This window comes from Littorina saxatilis, linkage group LG5, assembly GCF_037325665.1.
Source record: "Littorina saxatilis isolate snail1 linkage group LG5, US_GU_Lsax_2.0, whole genome shotgun sequence".
Classification (NCBI taxonomy): Eukaryota; Metazoa; Mollusca; class Gastropoda; order Littorinimorpha; family Littorinidae; genus Littorina; species Littorina saxatilis.
Window position 1 is genome coordinate 62,479,750 of NC_090249.1, and position 20,237 is coordinate 62,499,986.

The window sequence follows — 20,237 nt, forward strand, 5'->3', positions numbered from 1 at the left end:
GGTCATACGCGGATTATTTAAAATGCAACTTTACCACCCGAAGCCTTGCAAACACCGGGAGAAGAGTAAACAACTGCAGACTTGAATGGACACTCATATGCACTCCAGATGCAGGGCCTGTGCAAATCCTTGGGCTGATGCATCACCTTCTTTCATAATCAGACTGCTATCAGACAAGCATTCAGTACAGGATATAAACCTTTCAGCAATAGATTGAGCTGATCAATGTTGACAAAAGCCCAACACATGTCAGCGGAGTGACGTTGCACAGTACCAGTATCCATATCTGCTTGTGATGGGTCAGAAGATGGCAAAGTATCTGTATCTTCTTATGGTTGGTCAGAAGATGGCAAAGCTGATGTTTCTGCTGTGGAAGAGGGTAGTTCCGGTTTAGCAAACTTTTCCATCAGGTCAATCTTTCTCCTCGCTGCCACCACAGGAGGACTGGCTCTCCCCTTGCTCCAACCTAATAAATACACAAACACTGATTTAATATTTGATACAACTGTCCATGGTTTTTGTTTGTAATAAGCTGCAAATTTTAAGACTCAATATAAACGTCAACAAGTGCTTGTACTTTATTTTGCAAATGACCATGTTACATGGGGTGTACCTCAACTTTTTGGCTAGGCTGGTAAATCAGAAATCCCAATCAGCCCCCAACCAGGCGGGTTTTCTTACAACCACCTCAGCGGCTCGTACCCACATATGTCGGTTGACGAACACACACACACACACACACACACACACACACACAAAAGACATTCATTAATTGGCCCCTGTCACAAAATTTACATGTCAAGTTTACTATGGGATTTGAGTAACCACACAATCACATACACACAGGAACTAATACTGAAACTAGCTGAATTATTTTCTTTCTTTCTTTCTTTCTTTTCATATTTTAAAATTAATTTATTTCATCACACTTGCTATGTATTTGCTTGTTTCTTGTCTGTTGTCTGTTTTGTGTGTGTGTGTGTTCTGTGTGTGTGTATACATTTTCAGATTTCCTAAACCTAGCACTGTTTGCAGGTGATCTTTATGCTTTTGATTCATGAGTTGCATCCCCAGTCCTTTAGTGTAACTCTTTTTTTTTTATTCCTTAGTTAATGGAAAAGATTTAACAACAATATTGCTGTCAATGATAGGTTGGTCAGCCATGCTGGTGTAAACCAATCCTTTAGAATTAGAGAACGCTCTCTAGTAGGGTACTTATTTTCCTACGGTCAATGACCAGAAACAGAAACTGAGTCAGTCGTACATCGCTCAGATGCTGCTTCTCAGTTTGACCCCAGACAAAGAATAATGATGACATGTTACACCATAGTAAGCTCTCAAGGACTGGCCAGCGAAGAACAATAAAATAGGGGTTGTGAAGACGATATCACAGAGATGATCGAGGGAGGGAGGGAGGGGGTGGGGGGGTGCGGCGGCGGCATCAAGAAACACGCAAAATACTTCAGACACAAACTGTTTATCATTTACCTGCAAACCCTAACACATTCTTACAACAACAACAACATGACAATTGGCAATAAATCACGTTGTCAAACAAACAAGATCGAAAAGAGATAGAAGCAAAACCCACCTCGTCGAGTCAAGAATCTTAGAATGTCGTCTGCTTCAATACGATAATGTTGGTTCATTTCGGAGTGTTGTTACTTCCTTCTACTGTTCGCTGCTGCTGGTTCATCTTTCTCTGATATTTCTTGCCACTATGCCGAACATTTCCAATGTTAGGGTTGTTCTCCGCAGCTCAAAACTTTGAAAAATGCTGCTGAATCGGTGAAAACATCATGGATTTGTTGACACCGGGGGACTGATAAGTTGTCTACTGCGCTTGCGCCAAATGCCTTTGACCTACATATATTTGCATATATTAATTCCGGGGTTTCGGTTGGAACGGATTCTCTCTCTTTGTGCCTATGTCAACGGAAATTCCCCAACGGTGATGACGTCATCTTGAAGAACGGAAATTTCCACACAGTTTGAACAGCGAAGGGTCATGTCATGTGCGCACATTTACCAGCACGGAGTATCCAAAGTTGACCATTTTTTCGATTTTTTTGATAAAACACAGACAAAAACAACAAAACATCGGTTTGAAAATGGTTTTATTTACATGAATACATGTCTAAAATGACAAAAGCAGATTATTGAATGCATTCCAGGATGTTCAAAGGTGTGAAAAATGCAACAACCCCAAAAAGGTGTATGAGACCAAAAATAACTCATTTTGCCTACCCGGTCTGCCCTTAAGCCTAAGGCCAGTGTATGATTTTACTGTTTAGGATATACATTGTATGTAACAGATACATAAGGTGGATGTGTATAGGGCATATATATAAATAAGCGTGTTGTGGAAGAAGCGTGCATGAGACATGTTACATAAACGTGTTACGTCTCATTGGTGGTGTCAATGTCTCTGTATATACTTCATGCAACTTCTGCGCTCTCATTTCCTCATCATGTTAGTCAGCTTCTTCTTCAAAGAGATCTGTAGCTTTTTGTTGTTGACAAAAACACTGCATTCTTTTATTCACAAGAATCTTTAAAAAAAAGATGAGGCAGAGCGCTATTTAGAGATGTGAAAAACAAAGGGAAGTAAGTACTCTAAATGCATACTTACTCTAATACACATGTTGTTTGCATATATGCCATTCACAAGTTTAGCACACAACAACCTATCACTGTCCCAAGCTAGACACACACCTGTGTGCTCTGTGAACAAGTGTAGCCCACGCCAACAGTCTACTAGCAGCCTACCTATTGCACTGCAGCAAACATCTCTGCTTTCTAAACAACAAAGCACTTTGCATCAGACACAATAATCTGTGCGGATTGTACAGAGCTTACAGCAACTACATAAGTACATTACAGTCTGCACAACCCATTGCATCACTCAACAAGCCCTACAACTCCTGTCTTCTGTACACAACCCATTGCAACACTCAACAAGCCCTACAACTCCTGTCTTCTGTACACAACCCATTGCATCACTCAACAAGCCCTACAACTCCTGTCTTCTGTACACAACCCATTGCAACACTCAACAAGCCTACAACTCCTGTCTTCTGTACACAACCCATTGCATCACTCAACAAGCCCTACAACTCCTGTCTTCTGTACACAACCCATTGCAACACTCAACAAGCCCTACAACTCCTGTCTTCTGTACACAACACTAGGCTTCAGCCAGCTATGCATGGAAGAAAGAAGCGTGCCAGAGTGTGTGAGAGTGTGTGTGAGGATGATATGCAGAATGAAATATTTATACTCTGTTTAGGGTCAGAGGCTGTGAGTTCTTTCTCATCTTTGATTCTGTTGTCAGTTTGGTCGCATATTGACAAGAGACTTGTTGTTGTTGACGATTTGATTTGAATTGTACATTTTGTAAAGAGATGTGTTTTTGTCTACAAGTTGTGTCATGTTTGTTTCCCTAGCCATGAGTGCTTGGATTATTATATGAACTGACTTTAGAGTGGTACATTGTATTCACTTCCAAGTAATTACATTCACACCCCCCGGAACAGCGAAGAATACTCAAACAAGAATTAGCCATAGACATGAGTCTTGCGGACTCACGCTTACTTTTACAACACACAAGCTCGTAAGGTTTTTAGACCCAGCACTGTAAATCTAGCTTCACCAACAAGGTATCTTATCTCCTCCCAAATTATGGATTTTGAAAACAATGGGTCTCCTTCGGCCCTTGTGCCGGGTTAGCAGGCGTTGAGTCATAACATTAATGAATAATGTAAGCCTCTCTTGTTGTTTTTCTCCGAGTAGATAAAGTTTATACTTTGTGCAGGGAACACAACTATCATTGCAGGCACAGAAACCCATGATTATCTCCCCCCCTTTCTCTCTCTGTCTCATCTATCCATCTATATACCCTTAAATCTTGTATTATGTACTGGGTCTCCTCTCTCTCTCTATGATATATCCATGATCTATACCTCTAGATTTTGTTTTATGCTCTCTCTCTCTCTCTCTCTCTCTCTCTCTCTCTCTCTCTCTCTCTCTCTCTCTCTCTCTCTCTCTCTCTCTCTCTCTCTCTCTCTCTTGTGATTATGTAGTCTTCCCTGCTGGCAGGAATGAAAGAAAGGAACACAGCAGGTACTGATTTGAAGTTAAGTAAAACACAATGATCATCTCTTTTTGGGGCAAAACAAAAAAAGATGTAATAAAATAAAAGCAGCAAAAAACAAGAAAAAAACCAATACGGGTAAAGTGTTGACCAACTAATCTCCAGCCACAATACTGACAGGATGTGCTGCAGGAAAATGATGGAGTATAGAATAGCTTAGAATAATCTAGAATATTTATCTTGGAGCAGTGAAATAAAAACAAAGAACACTTTTGTGGGGATAAGAGTGGAGTTTCTGTTCTTGTTCAGCAAAATAACTCTATACTTTCAACAACAAAAACTGCGACAAAGTTGGAACAAAATGATCACATTTAAACATGGGTTTGTGTGCCGGCTGGCAGACGGGGTTCACTGTTTCTTTCCCTGGTTTTTTTTCCGTTGTGTCTTTTTCGTTGCATGTACAGACACCACAATAGTTTGGTACCATCCTCATGTCATGTCTTGTTTTGTCTTGTCTTGTCTTGTCTTGTCTTGTCTTGTTGATGCTGGGTTGTTTGGATACCTGACGGCCATGTTGTCCAGTTGTATAGACGTGAGGTTGGCGTGTGGGACTGTACAACACTATACAACACGATGTATGAACAACACAATGTGTACAACTTTAGGTCAGATCCTTCTTCCTCAGCAGATTTTGTAATAAAATCCACAGTCAGTCAACTGATGCTTGTGTTTGCTTTGGTGGTGAAGAGAGAGAGTGTCCCTGTGTGTGTGTGTGGGCGTAGTGTGTGTCTGTCTGCCATTTGGCGTAGCGTTCAACTTTATCGGAACATTAATGACTCAAAATACAGTGTGCAAACAACTGATACTGTAGCAGTCAAGAAACTGAATATTCACAAAAGATGTGAGCCCAACATGACATTTTCCTCACACAGTTGACACTGAATAAGATGCAGAAAGAGGCATGATATCGAGCGCACAGTGTATGCTCGGCCTTTCCTTTCAAAAACACGCAGACCGTAGTTCATTACTCATAGTAGCACCAACGACCAGACTCCACTGGTAATTCCCACTGAGGCAGCTTCCCTCAATTTCAAGAAATATACTCAAAGGAAAAAGTTAGGGACCGCCCTTGAAAAAACCAGCTAACTTCATCTGTGCCAAATTCCTTGTTCCTAAGTTTATAAAACCAAATGGCTGTCGGGCCGTACACACCAGTGGGTGAGCAATGCTGTGTTAGCAGGAAACTTGCTCGGGATCCACGGAGGCCTGGCTAGGGCACGAGACAGAAACTGCCAAACTGCAAAAAGTGGACCATTTTTACGCTGGCGCGTGGGCAAGCCTGGGCGGGAAAGATGAAAAATTCGTTATGCACGTGCAGGGGGGATGTGTTGAGAGTGAACTGTTGTCACCAGTTAGGCTTTATAGCCCCGCGATTTTCCGCTAGCCACCATCTTCTCACTATGCCTCCCAGACGAAAGGTGACCACCTTCAACAAAGCCCGGGCCATCGCATGGCAGCAAGACGGCGTAAGCAAGCAAGAAGTGGGAAGACGACTTGGAGTGTCCCATTCTGTCGTGTTCAGGCTGCATCAGAAGTTCCAGGCCACCAACAGCGTTCTGGAGAGGCCCAGGTCAGGACGGCCTAAGAAGACAACACAGCGTGAAGATCGCTTCATCAGAAGACAAGCTCTGCAGCAGCGAGGCACCACTGCAAACATCATCAGGGGCCAGCTGAGGGTGGCAACAAACACCAACGTCAGCACGAAAACCATCCGCAAACGCCTACATTCATAGATACGGTGTGTCGCGAATTGATTGGCGATGAGCTGCTGTCAGTCGTGGCCGTACAGCTGGACGACGCGATCACACCAACGGTCTGGTGCAGGAGATGGTGGCCTTCGGCGGGGGCTCCATCATGGTGTGGGGGGCCTTCAGTTTTCGACACAGAACCCCCCTCTACCACATTGTTGACAACCTGACGGGCCAGCGCTACAGAGATGAGATTGTCGCCCCTTTGGTTCTATCCGCTCTACACCAGATTGATGTGCAGGCTGTGTTCCAGGACGATAACGCGACACCTCACAGAGCGAGGCTGGTCAACAACTTCATCCAGCAGGCTGGTGTCACCAGGATGAACTGGCCGGCCTGCAGCCCTGATTTCAACCCCATCGAGCACCTGTGGGATGAGCTGGACAGGCGAGTGAGGAACAACCACCCACCCCCAAGGAACCTGCAGCAACTGCTTCAGTTCCTGCAAATCGAATGGCAGGCCATTCCTCAGGCCTTCTGCAGGAAGCTGGTAAACTCGATGCGGAATAGGACTGCAGAAGGCATCGCAAAACGCGGCGGACACACCCATTACTGAACTGTTCGGAACTTGCAAATTTTGTTTTCGACCCCCATGTTGTTTCAGAGCTTGTTGACACGTAATGTGTGAATGAAATGTCACCATATTTTGGAAAAGGATCGCAGAGATAATGAATTAAACATGTTACAAATTTGATTCAATTTTGTTTGGTGGTTTGGAAGCTGTGTTTGATTGCGTAAGTGGTCCCTAACTTTTTCCTATGAGTATACAACGCTTCCACTGCCCATAAAATCCCGACAAGAGTTATTTTAGGAATTGGTTTATTCAGTGGCAGACAAATTGATGGCACTATGCAGAGGAGCTAAAAGTCTGAGTCTCCCTCCCACGGTCACGTTTTGTTTTCACCCTCAAACACATCCCCCTTCTCCCCCTCCCCGTCCCCCTCGCCCTCCTGTGACGTGGCTGATGACGTAGAGGCCACGATCTGACGCGGCATGCCGTAAGCCGTCATGCCGGCCTGTGACGCCGCTTTGTTGGAGCCGTACTGAAGACCGATCACTGTGGAGGACGTGGAATGGGTGGAGCCGCGGCGACTGGTGTTGGTGGTGAGAATAGGGTTGTTCTTGACAATGACGGTGGTGTCTGGGACGTGGTTGTGGTTGATGTCGTCGGTGAGGGGGGCGGGGTCGCCGTCACTGCTCGTGGAGGTGGCGATCTGACGTGGCATTCCGTACGGCGTCATGCCGCACTGTGACGCAACCTGTGACGACAACACACAGCTGGCGCTCACTTCTCTTACAACACGGATTTTGGTTCGAAAGCTTAGTTCTGTGTTCAAAACAGCAGTGAAAGCTCTCTCTCTCTCTCTCTCTCTCTCTCTCTCTCTCTCTCTCTCTCTCTCTCTCTCTCTCTCTCTCTCTCTCTCTCTCTTCTCTCTCTCTCTCTCTCTCTCTCTCTCTCTCTCTCTCTCTCTCTCTCTCTCACACACACACGCACACACGCACACACACACACACACATACACACCAGGGCAGGACCAAGTACACGAGAGGGAGGGTGTTCCAGAATGAGTAGGGGTACTACGTACAGCGGCCAGCCGGGCGGGGGGGGGGGGGGAGGGTCTGGGGTGCAAGATGCTGTTGAAATTTAGCATTCGAAACACAAATGGATACATTTGTCAAATAAGGGGGGAGGAGGGCTTCCGAAACCCAAGACCCTCCCCCCCCCCCCCACCCCTAGATACAGCCCTGCACACACATACCTGATTAGAGCCATACTGCAGGCCGATGAAGCCATGTGACGTAGACATGACGTCAGGGGCGGCGGAGCCAGACGGCATGATCTGACGCGACAGACCGTATGGCGTCATCTTGGCTTGTGACGCGGCGTCAGTTGGACCTCTGTACTGACGACCGACGCTACTGCGTGCTTGCTGCAGCTGCTGTTCGTTGAAGTGACGCTCGTTGCGTGACGCAAGCTTGACGCCCAGTCGGGGGCCCGTGTAGCCGTGCTGCTGGGCCTGCCCGTGACACGGAGAACAGAACATCATTGTCACATCACACGTGACAAGGAGAACAGAACATCATTGTCACATCACACGTGACAAGGAGAACAGAACATCATTGTCACATCACACATGACAAGGAGAACAGAACATCATTGTCACATCACACATGACAAGGAGAACAGAACATCATTGTCACATCACACATGACAAGGAGAACAGAACATCATTGTCACATCACACGTGACAAGGAGAACAGAAAATCATTGCCGCATCACACACAGAACATCACAAACACAACGGATATAGACGATGTACGGAAATAACTCTGTCGGGTTTGTATGAGTTGTTAAAGAGTGAATACTCTTGCTTTTGGTGAGTCCAACTTACCCACGTGACATTATAGGCCAATCACTAGTGAGTGTGTCTGAAACACGTGGACAAGTGGCACGCGTGGAAAGTTTGCCTCACTAAAAGCAAGAGTATTCACTCTTACAGCACTTACAGCTTGTTTCCGGAATTCGTCTGTTTGCCTGCAACACCACACAGAGATAGCGAACACCACACAGAGATAGCGAACACCACACAGAGATAGCGAACACCACACAGAGATAGCGAACACCACACAGAGATAGCGAACACCACACAGAGATAGCGAACACCACACAGAGATAGCGAACACCACACAGAGATAGCGAACACCACACAGAGATAGCGAACACCACACAGAGATAGCGAACACCACACAGAGATAGCGAACACCACACAGAGATAGCGAACACCACACAGAGATAGCGAACACCACACAGAGATAGCGAACACCACACAGAGATAGCGAACACCACAAAGAGATAGCGAACACCACAAAGAGATAGCGAACACCACAAAGAGATAGCGAACACCACAAAGAGACAGCGAACACCACACAGAGATAGCGAACACCACAAAGAGATAGCGAACACCACAAAGAGATAGCGAACACCACACAGATATAGCGAACACCACAAAGAGATAGCGAACTAATTGCACCATTAAATCGAAATGAGAAAGATAGGTGGCTGCAAGATTTCCAATTGACCGGAAAATGAGTGTATCCATCACAGAGAGACGCAGGAAATACATGTAACACACAAACGATGCTAACGCGCGCGCGCGTGTGTGTGTGTGTGTGTGTGTGTGTGAGTCACTGTGTGTGTGTGTGTCTGTCTGTCTGTCTGTCTGTCTGTTGGTATTTTGTTGACTGTGAGTGTATCTGTGTGAGACTGGGGCAGACAGACAGTGACGGTGCGAGAGGACTTACCAGGGAGCCCAAAGCGTGGATACAGTTGACAACCTGAAACAATAGATCGTTATTTCAAATGGAATACTTGTAATCAGGGAGTGTTTCGCATAATATACCTTCCGTTTACCAGCACTCTGTCTCACATACTGAGTTATGTCATGCTTTTTACAGTGATAAGTGATGGATGGCCCTCTTCAGTGGTCCATATTGGGAATACTGACCAGTCGTCAATTTTCATTATTTATTTATTTATTTATTTATTTATTCTGTCAACATTTTTTAATTTGCTGAATGTCTGTCAAAGCTAATTTTCTCTCATATAAAGGCTTAACGGTTAAACGAACAAAGAACAACCGCCAAGCTCAAAAATGGAACTTCTTCTTCCTCGAACTCAACAGAGTATGGGTGCCTAAATGGCGGGAATAAACGGTCATACACGAACAATCTCACTCAGTCCATAAACGCAACAATAACAAGAAGAAGAAACTTCATGACGATGATGATTGATGATGATTGATGATGATGATTGATGATGATTGATGATGATGATTGATGATTGTTGATGATGATGCTGCTGCTGCTGCTGCTGCTGCTGATGATGATGATTGATGATGATTGATTGATGATTGATAATGATTGATGATGGTGATGATGATGATGACGATGAAGACGACGACGATGATGATGACGATGACGACGACGATGATGATGATGACGACGACGATGACGACGATGCCGATGATAGAGACTCACGGTATAGACAGCGCGAGCTTCATACAGCTCCTTGACATGGAATGTGTCTAAGGACTGCATGCCGTACTCCACGCACGCCCTCACAAACAGCTCGGCGTTCTCCATCTGGAGACACCAGTCACACAACTCGTCATGATACAACACACGCCCTCACAAACAGCTCGGTGTTCTCCATCTGGAGACACCAGTCACACACAACTCGTCATGATACAACACACGCCCTCACAAACAGCTCGGTGTTCTCCATCTGGAGACACCAGTCACACACAACTCGTCATGATACAACACACGCCCTCACAAACAGCTCGGTGTTCTCCATCTGGAGACACCAGTCACACACAACTCGTCATGATACAACACACGCCCCCACAAACAGCTCGGTGTTCTCCATCTGGAGACACCAGTCACACACAACTCGTCATGATACAACACACGCCCCCACAAACAGCTCGGCGTTCTCCATCTGGAGACACCAGTCACACACAACTCGTCATGATACAACACACGCCCCCACAAACAGCTCGGCGTTCTCCATCTCGAGACACCAGTCACACACAACTCGTCATGATACAACACACGCCCCCACAAACAGCTCGGCGTTCTCCATCTAGAGACACCAGTCACACACAACTCGTCATGATACAACACACGCCCCCACAAACAGCTCGGCGTTCTCCATCTAGAGACACCAGTCACACACAACTCGTCATGATACAACACACGCCCCCACAAACAGCTCGGCGTTCTCCATCTAGAGACACCAGTCACACACAACTCGTCATGATACAACACACGCCCCCACAAACAGCTCGGCGTTCTCCATCTAGAGACACCAGTCACACACAACTCGTCATGATACAACACACGCCCCCACAAACAGCTCGGCGTTCTCCATCTAGAGACACCAGTCACACACAACTCGTCATGATACAACACACGCCCCCACAAACAGCTCGGCGTTCTCCATCTGGAGACACCAGTCACACACAACTCGTCATGATACAACACACGCCCTCACAAACAGCTCGGTGTTCTCCATCTGGAGACACCAGTCACACACAACTCGTCATGATACAACACACGCCCTCACAAACAGCTCGGTGTTCTCCATCTGGAGACACCAGTCACACACAACTCGTCATGATACAACACACGCCCCCACAAACAGCTCGGTGTTCTCCATCTGGAGACACCAGTCACACACAACTCGTCATGATACAACACACGCCCCCACAAACAGCTCGATGTTCTCCATCTGGAGACACCAGTCACACACAACTCGTCATGATACAACACACGCCCCCACAAACAGCTCGGTGTTCTCCATCTGGAGACACCAGTCACACTCAACTCGTCATGATACAACACACGCCCCCACAAACAGCTCGGCGTTCTCCATCTCGAGACACCAGTCACACACAACTCGTCATGATACAACACACGCCCCCACAAACAGCTCGGCGTTCTCCATCTAGAGACACCAGTCACACACAACTCGTCATGATACAACACACGCCCCCACAAACAGCTCGGCGTTCTCCATCTGGAGACACCAGTCACACACAACTCGTCATGATACAACACACGCCCCCACAAACAGCTCGGCGTTCTCCATCTGGAGACACCAGTCACACACAACTCGTCATGATACAACACACGCCCCCACAAACAGCTCGGTGTTCTTCATCTGGAGACACCAGTCACACACAACTCGTCATGATACAACACACGCCCTCACAAACAGCTCGGCGTTCTCCATCTGGAGACACCAGTCACACACAACTCGTCATGATCCAACACACGCCCCCACAAACAGCTCGGCGTTCTCCATCTGGAGACACCAGTCACACACAACTCGTCATGATACAACACACGCCCCCACAAACAGCTCGGTGTTCTCCATCTGGAGATACGAGGCAAATATCACTCGTAAAAATACAGCCATAACCATTGAGCCGAGAGTCACACAGTCATCACCATCACATCCAGCCATAAATGTTGAGCCATCACTCGTTACAAGGACTGGGACAGAAACCAGTAAGAGGATCGAGCTATCACTCATCATGAGGATTTGGCCTGGTGAGACAAATGGGCAATAATTAATTAAGAAGATTTGGCCACAAATCATTAAGAGAAATGGGCAATTTCGCTGGTTGGGAAAAACATCATTATCAGGATTGAGCAATAGCTCATTGGGAGATTTGAGCCAAAAACCGTGATGACGATTGAGATTTAACTCATTAGGAGGATAGAGCCAAAAACCGTGATGAGGATTGAGATTTACCTCATTAGGAGGATAGAGCCAAAATCCATGATGAGGATCGAGACAAATGAAAACCGTAAATCATACTGGACGGGCCTTACATTAATTATTATGAGGACGAGCCATACGTCTTTCAGAAAATCGAGCCACAAGTCATTGGGAGGCTCGAGCCATAAATCATAATGAGGACAAGACAAGTTATCAGCATGATAAAAGTGGTCCATATTAGGCGCCCTTTCCCTACCTGTTGAAATGCTGAGGGCTTCTTGTGATATTTCTTGATGGCCCCTGGCTTGATGTGGTTCATCACCCTGTGGAACAACCACACCTTCATTTCTACCCAGTTCACGTGTCTTGCTGCTCAGACAATTGCTTTTTTAAACAAAAAAAATCAATCTTGCTAGTCGACTGTAAGGCAAGGCTTACGTTTGCCTGTCGATCTCATATTTATCTTCTATATATATGCCTTATAAGCCTGAGCCAGACCATCCTGACCTCAGGTCAAAATGAGTTCGGCTCAGACAACTGGCGATAGCCGTGGAGCGAGGATTATCAGAATGGAGCCAGACAAGTTCATTAATTATAATGTCATACTGCCACTGCGCGTGGCTTCAACCTGATGCAAAGTAGGCGAAGTCACAAGCAAATGATAACTACTTCTAGTTTCATCCACTTCTGGCAAAGTCTATTTCACGGAGCTCTCTGCACGTAGCTTTAGCACTGGATTTTCACGGAGCTCTCTGCACGGAGCTCTAGCACTGGATTTTCACGGAGCTCTCTGCACGTAGCTTTAGCACTGGATTTTCACGGAGCTCTCTGCACGTAGCTTTAGCACTGGATTTTCACGGAGCTCTCTGCACGTAGCTTTAGCACTGGATTTTCACGGAGCTCTCTGCACGTAGCTTTAGCACTGGATTTTCACGGAGCTCTCTGCACGTAGCTTTAGCACTGGATTTTCACGGAGCTCTCTGCACGGAGCTCTAGCACTGGATTTTCGAGAAAAAAAGACTTCGCGAAGTCTTCTTGAAGTCAACTTCGGACTCAATTACGGCCGCCGGCCTAGCCTTTAACGTCGCTTATTGTCACGGCAACGCCGCAGAGCTACGCGTGCTGGCTGTGACTTACTCACAAAGAGCGGTGCCATCTTTGAGCAGGTCAGCCACGTCACGCTCAGTGTCAAGGTCACCCACATCCAGGTCACCAAGGCGACGACCTAGAATTGACTCCATCCATCTCAAGGCCGCCACCGCCGCCCCAAGGTCAAACTTTGCCTGCGCCTTAGTCATCACAGAAACAAACGGAAGTTTAGGGGACAAAGTGGATTTTGGGTTGAAACACTGACAGATAAAAACAGTGGCAAAACCGTCGCTTTGGGCAGCGAAGATTTTGGAACTTTTTCTTGGTTCAGAAAAACAATAAACACGCTATGTACACTGACTGACAAACTGAGGCTGTACACTTTACCAAGGTGTGTCCAGATACACTTTCTTTGGGGTCAAGAGTATCGTCCGTGTTAACCGAGATGATTAGTGGCTCAAGTCACGGCCCGTGCACTTTAAAGTGAATAACCGGTGTTCAAGCCGCATTAGAATAACAGAAAGAGCGTCAAAAAAGTGTGTGTGTGTGTGTGTCAGTGTGTGTGTGTGTGTGTGTGTGTGTGTGAGTGTGTGTGTGTGCGTGTGCGTGTGTATCTGTCTGTCCGTCTGTCTATAGCTACGCCTGTTGGAGTGTATGTGTCCTTAGTTTGGGTCTGCTGACTATTCCATCCAGTTAACGCTTTGAGGAAACTACAGGTAGAGACACTTGGCGTGTGGGGCAAGGTAAGCTTACTAGACATGATTAATACCACAGCAATCAAGTCTGAATGAATCAAGTCTGAATGAATCAAGTCTGAATGAATCAAGTCTGAATGAATCAAGTCTGAATGAATCAAGTCTGAATGAATCAAGTTGGAATGAATCAAGTTGGACTGAGCAGAGCGAGTCACAGTGGCCCCGTATCGAATGACGGTAGCGATTGTGTTGGCACCGAGCTGGCTTAGGAACAAACGACGTGGTATCGCACCACGCAACAGATAGCGGCATTGAAAGAAGGAGGTCCGTGGTCCACAGTTCATTACTGTTGATACGCCACGCGTGTGTCTGGCCCTGCTTACTGTTGATACGCCACGCGTGTGTCTGGCCCTGTGATACGCCACGCGTGTGTCTGGCCCTGTGATACGCCACGCGTGTGTCTGGCCCTGCTTACTGTTGATACGCCACGCGTGTGTCTGGCCCTGCTTACTGTTGATACGCCACGCGTGTGTCTGGCCCTGTCGGATACGCCACGCGTGTGTCTGGCCCTGCTTACTGTTGATACGCCACGCGTGTGTCTGGCCCTGCTAGTTACTGTTGATACGCCACGCGTGTGTCTGGCCCTGCTAGTTACTGTTGATACGCCACGCGTGTGTCCGGCCCTGCTTACTGTTGATACGCCACGCGTGTGTCTGGCCCTGCTAGTTACTGTTGATACGCCACGCGTGTGTCTGGCCCTGTGATACGCCACGCGTGTGTCTGGCCCTGCTTACTGTTGATACGCCACGCGTGTGTCTGGCCCTGTGATACGCCACGCGTGTGTCTGGCCCTGTGATACGCCACGCGTGTGTCTGGCCCTGTGATACGCCACGCGTGTGTCCGGCCCTGCTTACTGTTGATACGCCACGCGTGTGTCTGGCCCTGCTAGTTACCCTCTGGGACTCACTCGTCTTCTGACTTTTCTCACGTTACACGCCCACCTTGACACACCAACCAATATGAGCCCAAATGTCTTGATAATAAAGAAATGACCCTTTTAGAAGGAACAATGGTTAACCTTTACAAAAACGTAACAGTTAGGTGTGTCTTGCACACAATATATCAAAGAAGTCATTACAAATAACCTGCAGACAACTTACATGATGACACAAAAGAACGATTTACCAGTATCATACAAACACTACTTTATCCTCAAAGACTGAGCATGAAACACTGATGATGACAGAAAGATCAACAATCAAAAAAACAAGAAAGGTATGTTTTTGGAACGTTGGCAGTCTAATTTGTTTTTGGATTAGAAAGATCAACAGTTCACCTTTATTCTGCAGTCTCTGTGAAGTCCGAAGTTGGGCCCTTGGTTCGCCATACTTCAGGTGAAATCAAAACCACAACAACAACCACTCATGAAGTCGTGAGCACTAGACTGTGACTGGAGTCTTGCGACACGGCCCCCTGCTGTTGTGTGAGCGGTACCGGCTTGTGGCGGGTGGCGGAGTTCCGTCGGGTAGACGGTCAGTCATTACTGCCACCTCAGCGACTAGTTTTGTCGTGCCACCCGCTGGCACCAGCTAATCAACGTCTCGGCACGCCTCGGGGCTGATTAGATCACAGGCACTGGCCAAAATTGCGGTCCACAGTTCTACGGGTCTAGACAAGTTTAAAGAAAAATATTTTAAGTTATTTCTTTTCCTTTTTTTTTTTTTAATGTTTTGGTCGTACATGTATCACTCCAAAATGTAGCCTGCAAGGTCACGGCAAGGTCACGGCAAACACGAGTAATAGTTGCACAGAACCTAGCTTTTTGACACAAGATAGCACTAATCGTCTTGAACAACTTTTCTTCTTAAGCACTATATAAAAGTTGCTTAGTGGGTTTTTACACCCCCGGTATAGGGGTGTGTATAGGATTCGGTCGATGTGTTTGTTTGTTTGTTTGTTTGTGTGTTTGTGTGTTTGTGTTCGCATATAGATCTCAAGAATGAACGGACCGATCGTCACCAAACTTGGTGAACAGGTTCTATACATTCCTGAGACGGTCCTTACAAAATTTGGGACCAGTCAAACACACGGTTAGGGAGTTATTGGTGGATTAAGATTCTACAAGGACTTATAGAGGGACGTATTAATGGTCAAAGGGAAATAACCTTCTCAGTTGGTGGCAGTGAGAATGGTAAGGACGGGGGTGTTTTTCCTACCTCGGAGGAATTTCTTGTTTTTTATATAATGTGGCAGGCAGTATATTTTGACTTATAACTTCATTTGTTTGTGTCCTTTAAAAGAATAATCTTTTCATGTGCCTGTGCAGGAATCAGTTGCCTGCTTATTATTATTATTTGTTAAAATATGCTTCATTGAAGTGCCTATTGTTTGTATGGCAAGTTTTCATTGGCTTATGCAACTGTACTCTCATTGGCAGTTTAGTTGCCAATGTTGGCTTGGAAGACTACTTTTTTTTGAGTGAACTAAGCTCACTGCATTTTTTTTGTATGCTGACACCTGTCAGTGTCATTGCATTGTTACCACCTGAACCTGTCTGTACAAGATTCCTTTTGCTGTTTTGGTTATACCCTGGCCAGACTGAGGAGTGAGAAACCCTCATAACTACAACTACAGTATTTTTGAGGTATGCGATATTTATTATTGCGGTGTGACATTCTTTATTTAAGAATGGAGTTCATGTTAAATTATTCTCAGCATGTCAGATTCACATGTTGATGTTGTAAATTGGTTGCATTGTATACATATAATATTTACGTGTATGCCGTTTTGTATCGATGTCTCAGTGAAGCAATGTTGCTGAACTAAATGGATTATTTGATGTATATGTCATACTTCATTTACTTGTGAGAGCTGTAATTTGTTTTAATGTTAATGTCTTCTTCTTCTTCGTTCGTGGGCTGAAACTCCCACGTATTTACGTGTATGACCGTTTTTACCCCGCCATTTAGGCAGCCATACGCCGCTTTCGGAGGAAGCATGCTGGGTATTTTCGTGTTTCTATAACCCACCGAACTCTGACATGGATTACAGGATCTTTTCCGTGCGCACTTGGTCTTGTGCTTGCGTGTACACACGAAGGGGGATAAGCCACTAGCAGGTCTGCACATAAGTTGACCTGGGAGATCGGAAAAATCTCCACACTTAACCCACCAGGCGGCCGCGGCCGGGATTCGAACCCTCGACCTTCCGATTAAGAGGCCGACGTCTTACCACCACGCCACAGCGCCCGTCTTAATGTTAATGTGAATCAAATGAGGTAAACTATTTAACTATTTATTGATTTACAATCTTAGAACTTTATTGTACTGGAACACCACGTTTACATTATTTTATTTACATGTGTTTCAGGGTTTTTTCCATGTGATTCGTTATGCCTTATGGTGAATAAAAAGCGAAGTCGGACTATCATCACACCGCCTTGTCTGCATGAGTGCGAGACGGTTACAAAATGGCGCCCAATAAGGGACTTCGCGTCACCAGACTCTGCATCGCACGCCAGTCCTAGGTTGGCCAGGCTACAACGTCAACCAAGCACAAGGCTTCACGTGGCAACACCAGTCACCACGCAACCTTCAGCCTACGTCCCTGGCCAGGGCTGAGGTCAGTCAGCATCAACGCCAGTTGCAGAGGTGGGTGCGTTCCAGCAGCAGCCAGCTGTGATGTTTACCAGTACCATCATACATGTCCAGTCTACATGCTGTATATTCTTCATCCTGTGACGTCTGCAGTGTGTTATGCTAGAAGTGTTCATCTTCAGGTTATGTTAGCGCTCAGTCTGCGAGTTGAGTACTCTGTCTAGACGTGTGTTTCTTAAACAGTGCAAAAGGCCTACGACTTTACCATATTGAGTCTGTGTGGGGTTAATGCACAGTATAAGAGCAAGGGAGACAATCTACCTGAATACTTCTGCCAGAAAGAGAAGATTTGTGTGCAATCACAGTGACATGACTGTTCAAGGGAGACAATTTTGAAACAAACCTCTTTATGCATGCTGTGTGATTATTTGCAGGAAACAACCTTGATCTTACTTTAAGAACATTGAACGGATGGTTGCATGTCAGTGTTAACATAGTTTTTTATGCATCTGATGTTGTTTATTGCCTGATGTTCTGATCTTTGCTATTTTCAGGATGTTGTAAACATCGTGGTATATGCTACAATTTGTTTCGCAGGGCATTTTTCGTACTTGGTCGGTAGGTTATTGCGACCTTCCAGGCTATTTTTCATGACTCTGTGACAGTTGGAATTAGGAATTTGTCCTTTTTTGACTCACATGCGAAGCAAAAGTGAGTCTATGTACTCACCCGAGTCGTCCGTCCGTCCGTCCGTCCGGCCGGTTGTTGTGATAGTCGTGGCTATTGTTGTTGGTTGCTTTTAACACATACCACAAGTATGGCAGAGCAAGTCACAGAAGAAGAACTTAGGCTGCTTAAGTCTTTTAGAGAGCTCGGTCTCACTCCAAAAGCAGACACCAAAGAGGACCTAGAGAGATGGATCCATAGCCAAGGCATTAAAGAGGAGGAGGCAGACAGCCGGCCACACAGCAAGGAGGACCAAGACAGACCTAGACCACGGACATTGGCGCTGTCCCGCACACCCCAGATTTCAGTTTTCTCTGGAAATCCTCAAGGCGACAAACAGACCACCTTTGACCTATGGAAGTTTGAGGTGAGATGTCTAATGGAGAATGGTGTTTATGATGAGCCAGTGATCTTGGAGGCAATTCGTCGGTCCTTGAGAGGAGAAGCAGCGAGAATCGCGATGCGGTTGGGCATCTCTGCTACTGTAAAGGAGCTGCTGACCAAACTTGAAAGCGTCTTCGGGAATGTCCAGGCAGGCGAGAGGCTACTAGCGGCCTTCTATGGTGCAAGACAAGAAAGCGCAGAAGACGTGACCCAATGGAGCTGCCGGCTCGAGGACTTACTAGCTAAAGCACAGGACCTGGGCCGAGTCCGCCCTATGGAGGTGGATGAAATGCTCCGAGTCATGTTCTACACAGGCCTGCGACAGGAACTGAAGGATCGCACAGGCCACAAGTTCGACACCATTAAAAACTTTGATGAGCTGAGAAGCGCCATCAGGCAGATAGAGCAAGACAGTTCCTGCCAAGCCTCAAAGGTCAAGCCAATATCGAAAGCTGCCCAGCAAGCCTCAAATGATGTAGATGAGCTAAGAGCCCAGGTGCATCAGCTCGCGACAGAGTTAGAAAGTGTAAAAGAAAGGCAACCTGCAAACTACGGCAACTATCAGAACTCTGCCAACTATCAAAACCAGAGAGGTCGTGGCCGAGGTCGGGGAGCCAACAGCCAACAACATCGTCAGACCAGTGACATCATCTGCCATCGCTGCGGGGAAAAGGGACACATCCGCGTCGGGTGCAGAGTGCGGCTAGATCATAGCAAGCAAGTGTTAAACCCGAACGGACCTACAGAGATGGGCTCGATGTAGGTCCACATTGTTTCAGCATGAGTAGCCCAAGCACAGCGCAAGAACCAGAACTTGTGGGATCGAGCAATGAGGTAGCAGTGAATATAAATGGGGTCGAAGCAACAGCGCTACTGGACACCGGTTCAACTGTATCCACTGTAAGCGAGAGTTTTCACCATGAACATTTGCCTACACTACCCATATATCCACTTCAAAATGTACTGAAGATCGAATGCGCCGATGGAGAACTACTTCCATACCTTGGGTACATCATCGCTTCATTAACAGCCCCAGGAACAGGGAGCCATGGCATCGAGGATCAAGAATGTCTCTTACTTGTCGTCCCAGATAGCCGTTACAATCGTAGCGTACCTCTTTTGATAGGCACAAACATTCTGAGTCACTTCTTGGATCATACCAGGCAGGAACATGGCTGTAAGTTTCTACAAGTAGCCAACATGCACACGCCGTGGTATCTCAGCTTCAGATGTATGGTTCTAAGGGAAAAGGAACTGAAGAAGAACAGGAACTGCCTTGGACTTGTAAGAAATGCAGACTTGAACGGCACAACGATCAAACCCAACAGTTCTATTGTAGTCACAGGCGTGATAGACAAGCCACTTGACTACGAGCCTACTTGCGCTATTGCTCAGCCAGCACTCAGCGGCGACTTGGCAAGCCTCCTTGACATAACAGCAAGCATAGTCAACTATCAGTCCAAGCACACAGGATTTGTAGATGTCCAGGTGTCAAACGTTACCACACAAACAGTCACCATCCCATCACGAGCTATACTGTGTCAGCTACAGCCAGTC

General features: G+C 46.4%; 3 protein-coding genes across 3 annotated transcripts; 2 read left to right on the forward strand and 1 right to left on the reverse strand.

Annotated features, from left to right (window-relative positions):
- The first annotated feature begins 5,553 nt into the window (after window positions 1–5,553).
- LOC138967839 (uncharacterized) lies at window positions 5,554–5,886 on the forward strand. The gene has a single exon (XM_070340497.1). It carries the CDS (start codon window positions 5,554–5,556, stop codon window positions 5,884–5,886), a length of 333 nt encoding a protein of 110 aa, XP_070196598.1.
- Window positions 5,887–6,209: 323 nt separating this feature from the next.
- On the reverse strand, window positions 6,210–15,518 carry LOC138967664 (myophilin-like). The gene is made up of 7 exons (XM_070340303.1): window positions 15,311–15,518; window positions 13,328–13,479; window positions 12,447–12,513; window positions 9,940–10,044; window positions 9,205–9,237; window positions 7,662–7,919; window positions 6,210–7,160 (listed from the first exon to the last, which is right to left on the reverse strand). Exons 1-7 carry the CDS (start codon window positions 15,359–15,361, stop codon window positions 6,789–6,791), a joined length of 1,038 nt encoding a protein of 345 aa, XP_070196404.1. The 5' UTR covers window positions 15,362–15,518; the 3' UTR covers window positions 6,210–6,788.
- Window positions 15,519–18,387: 2,869 nt separating this feature from the next.
- Window positions 18,388–19,443, forward strand: LOC138967840 (paraneoplastic antigen-like protein 5). Its single transcript, XM_070340498.1, has one exon. The coding sequence runs from the start codon at window positions 18,388–18,390 to the stop codon at window positions 19,441–19,443; it is 1,056 nt and encodes a 351-aa protein (XP_070196599.1).
- Window positions 19,444–20,237: the final 794 nt, after the last annotated feature.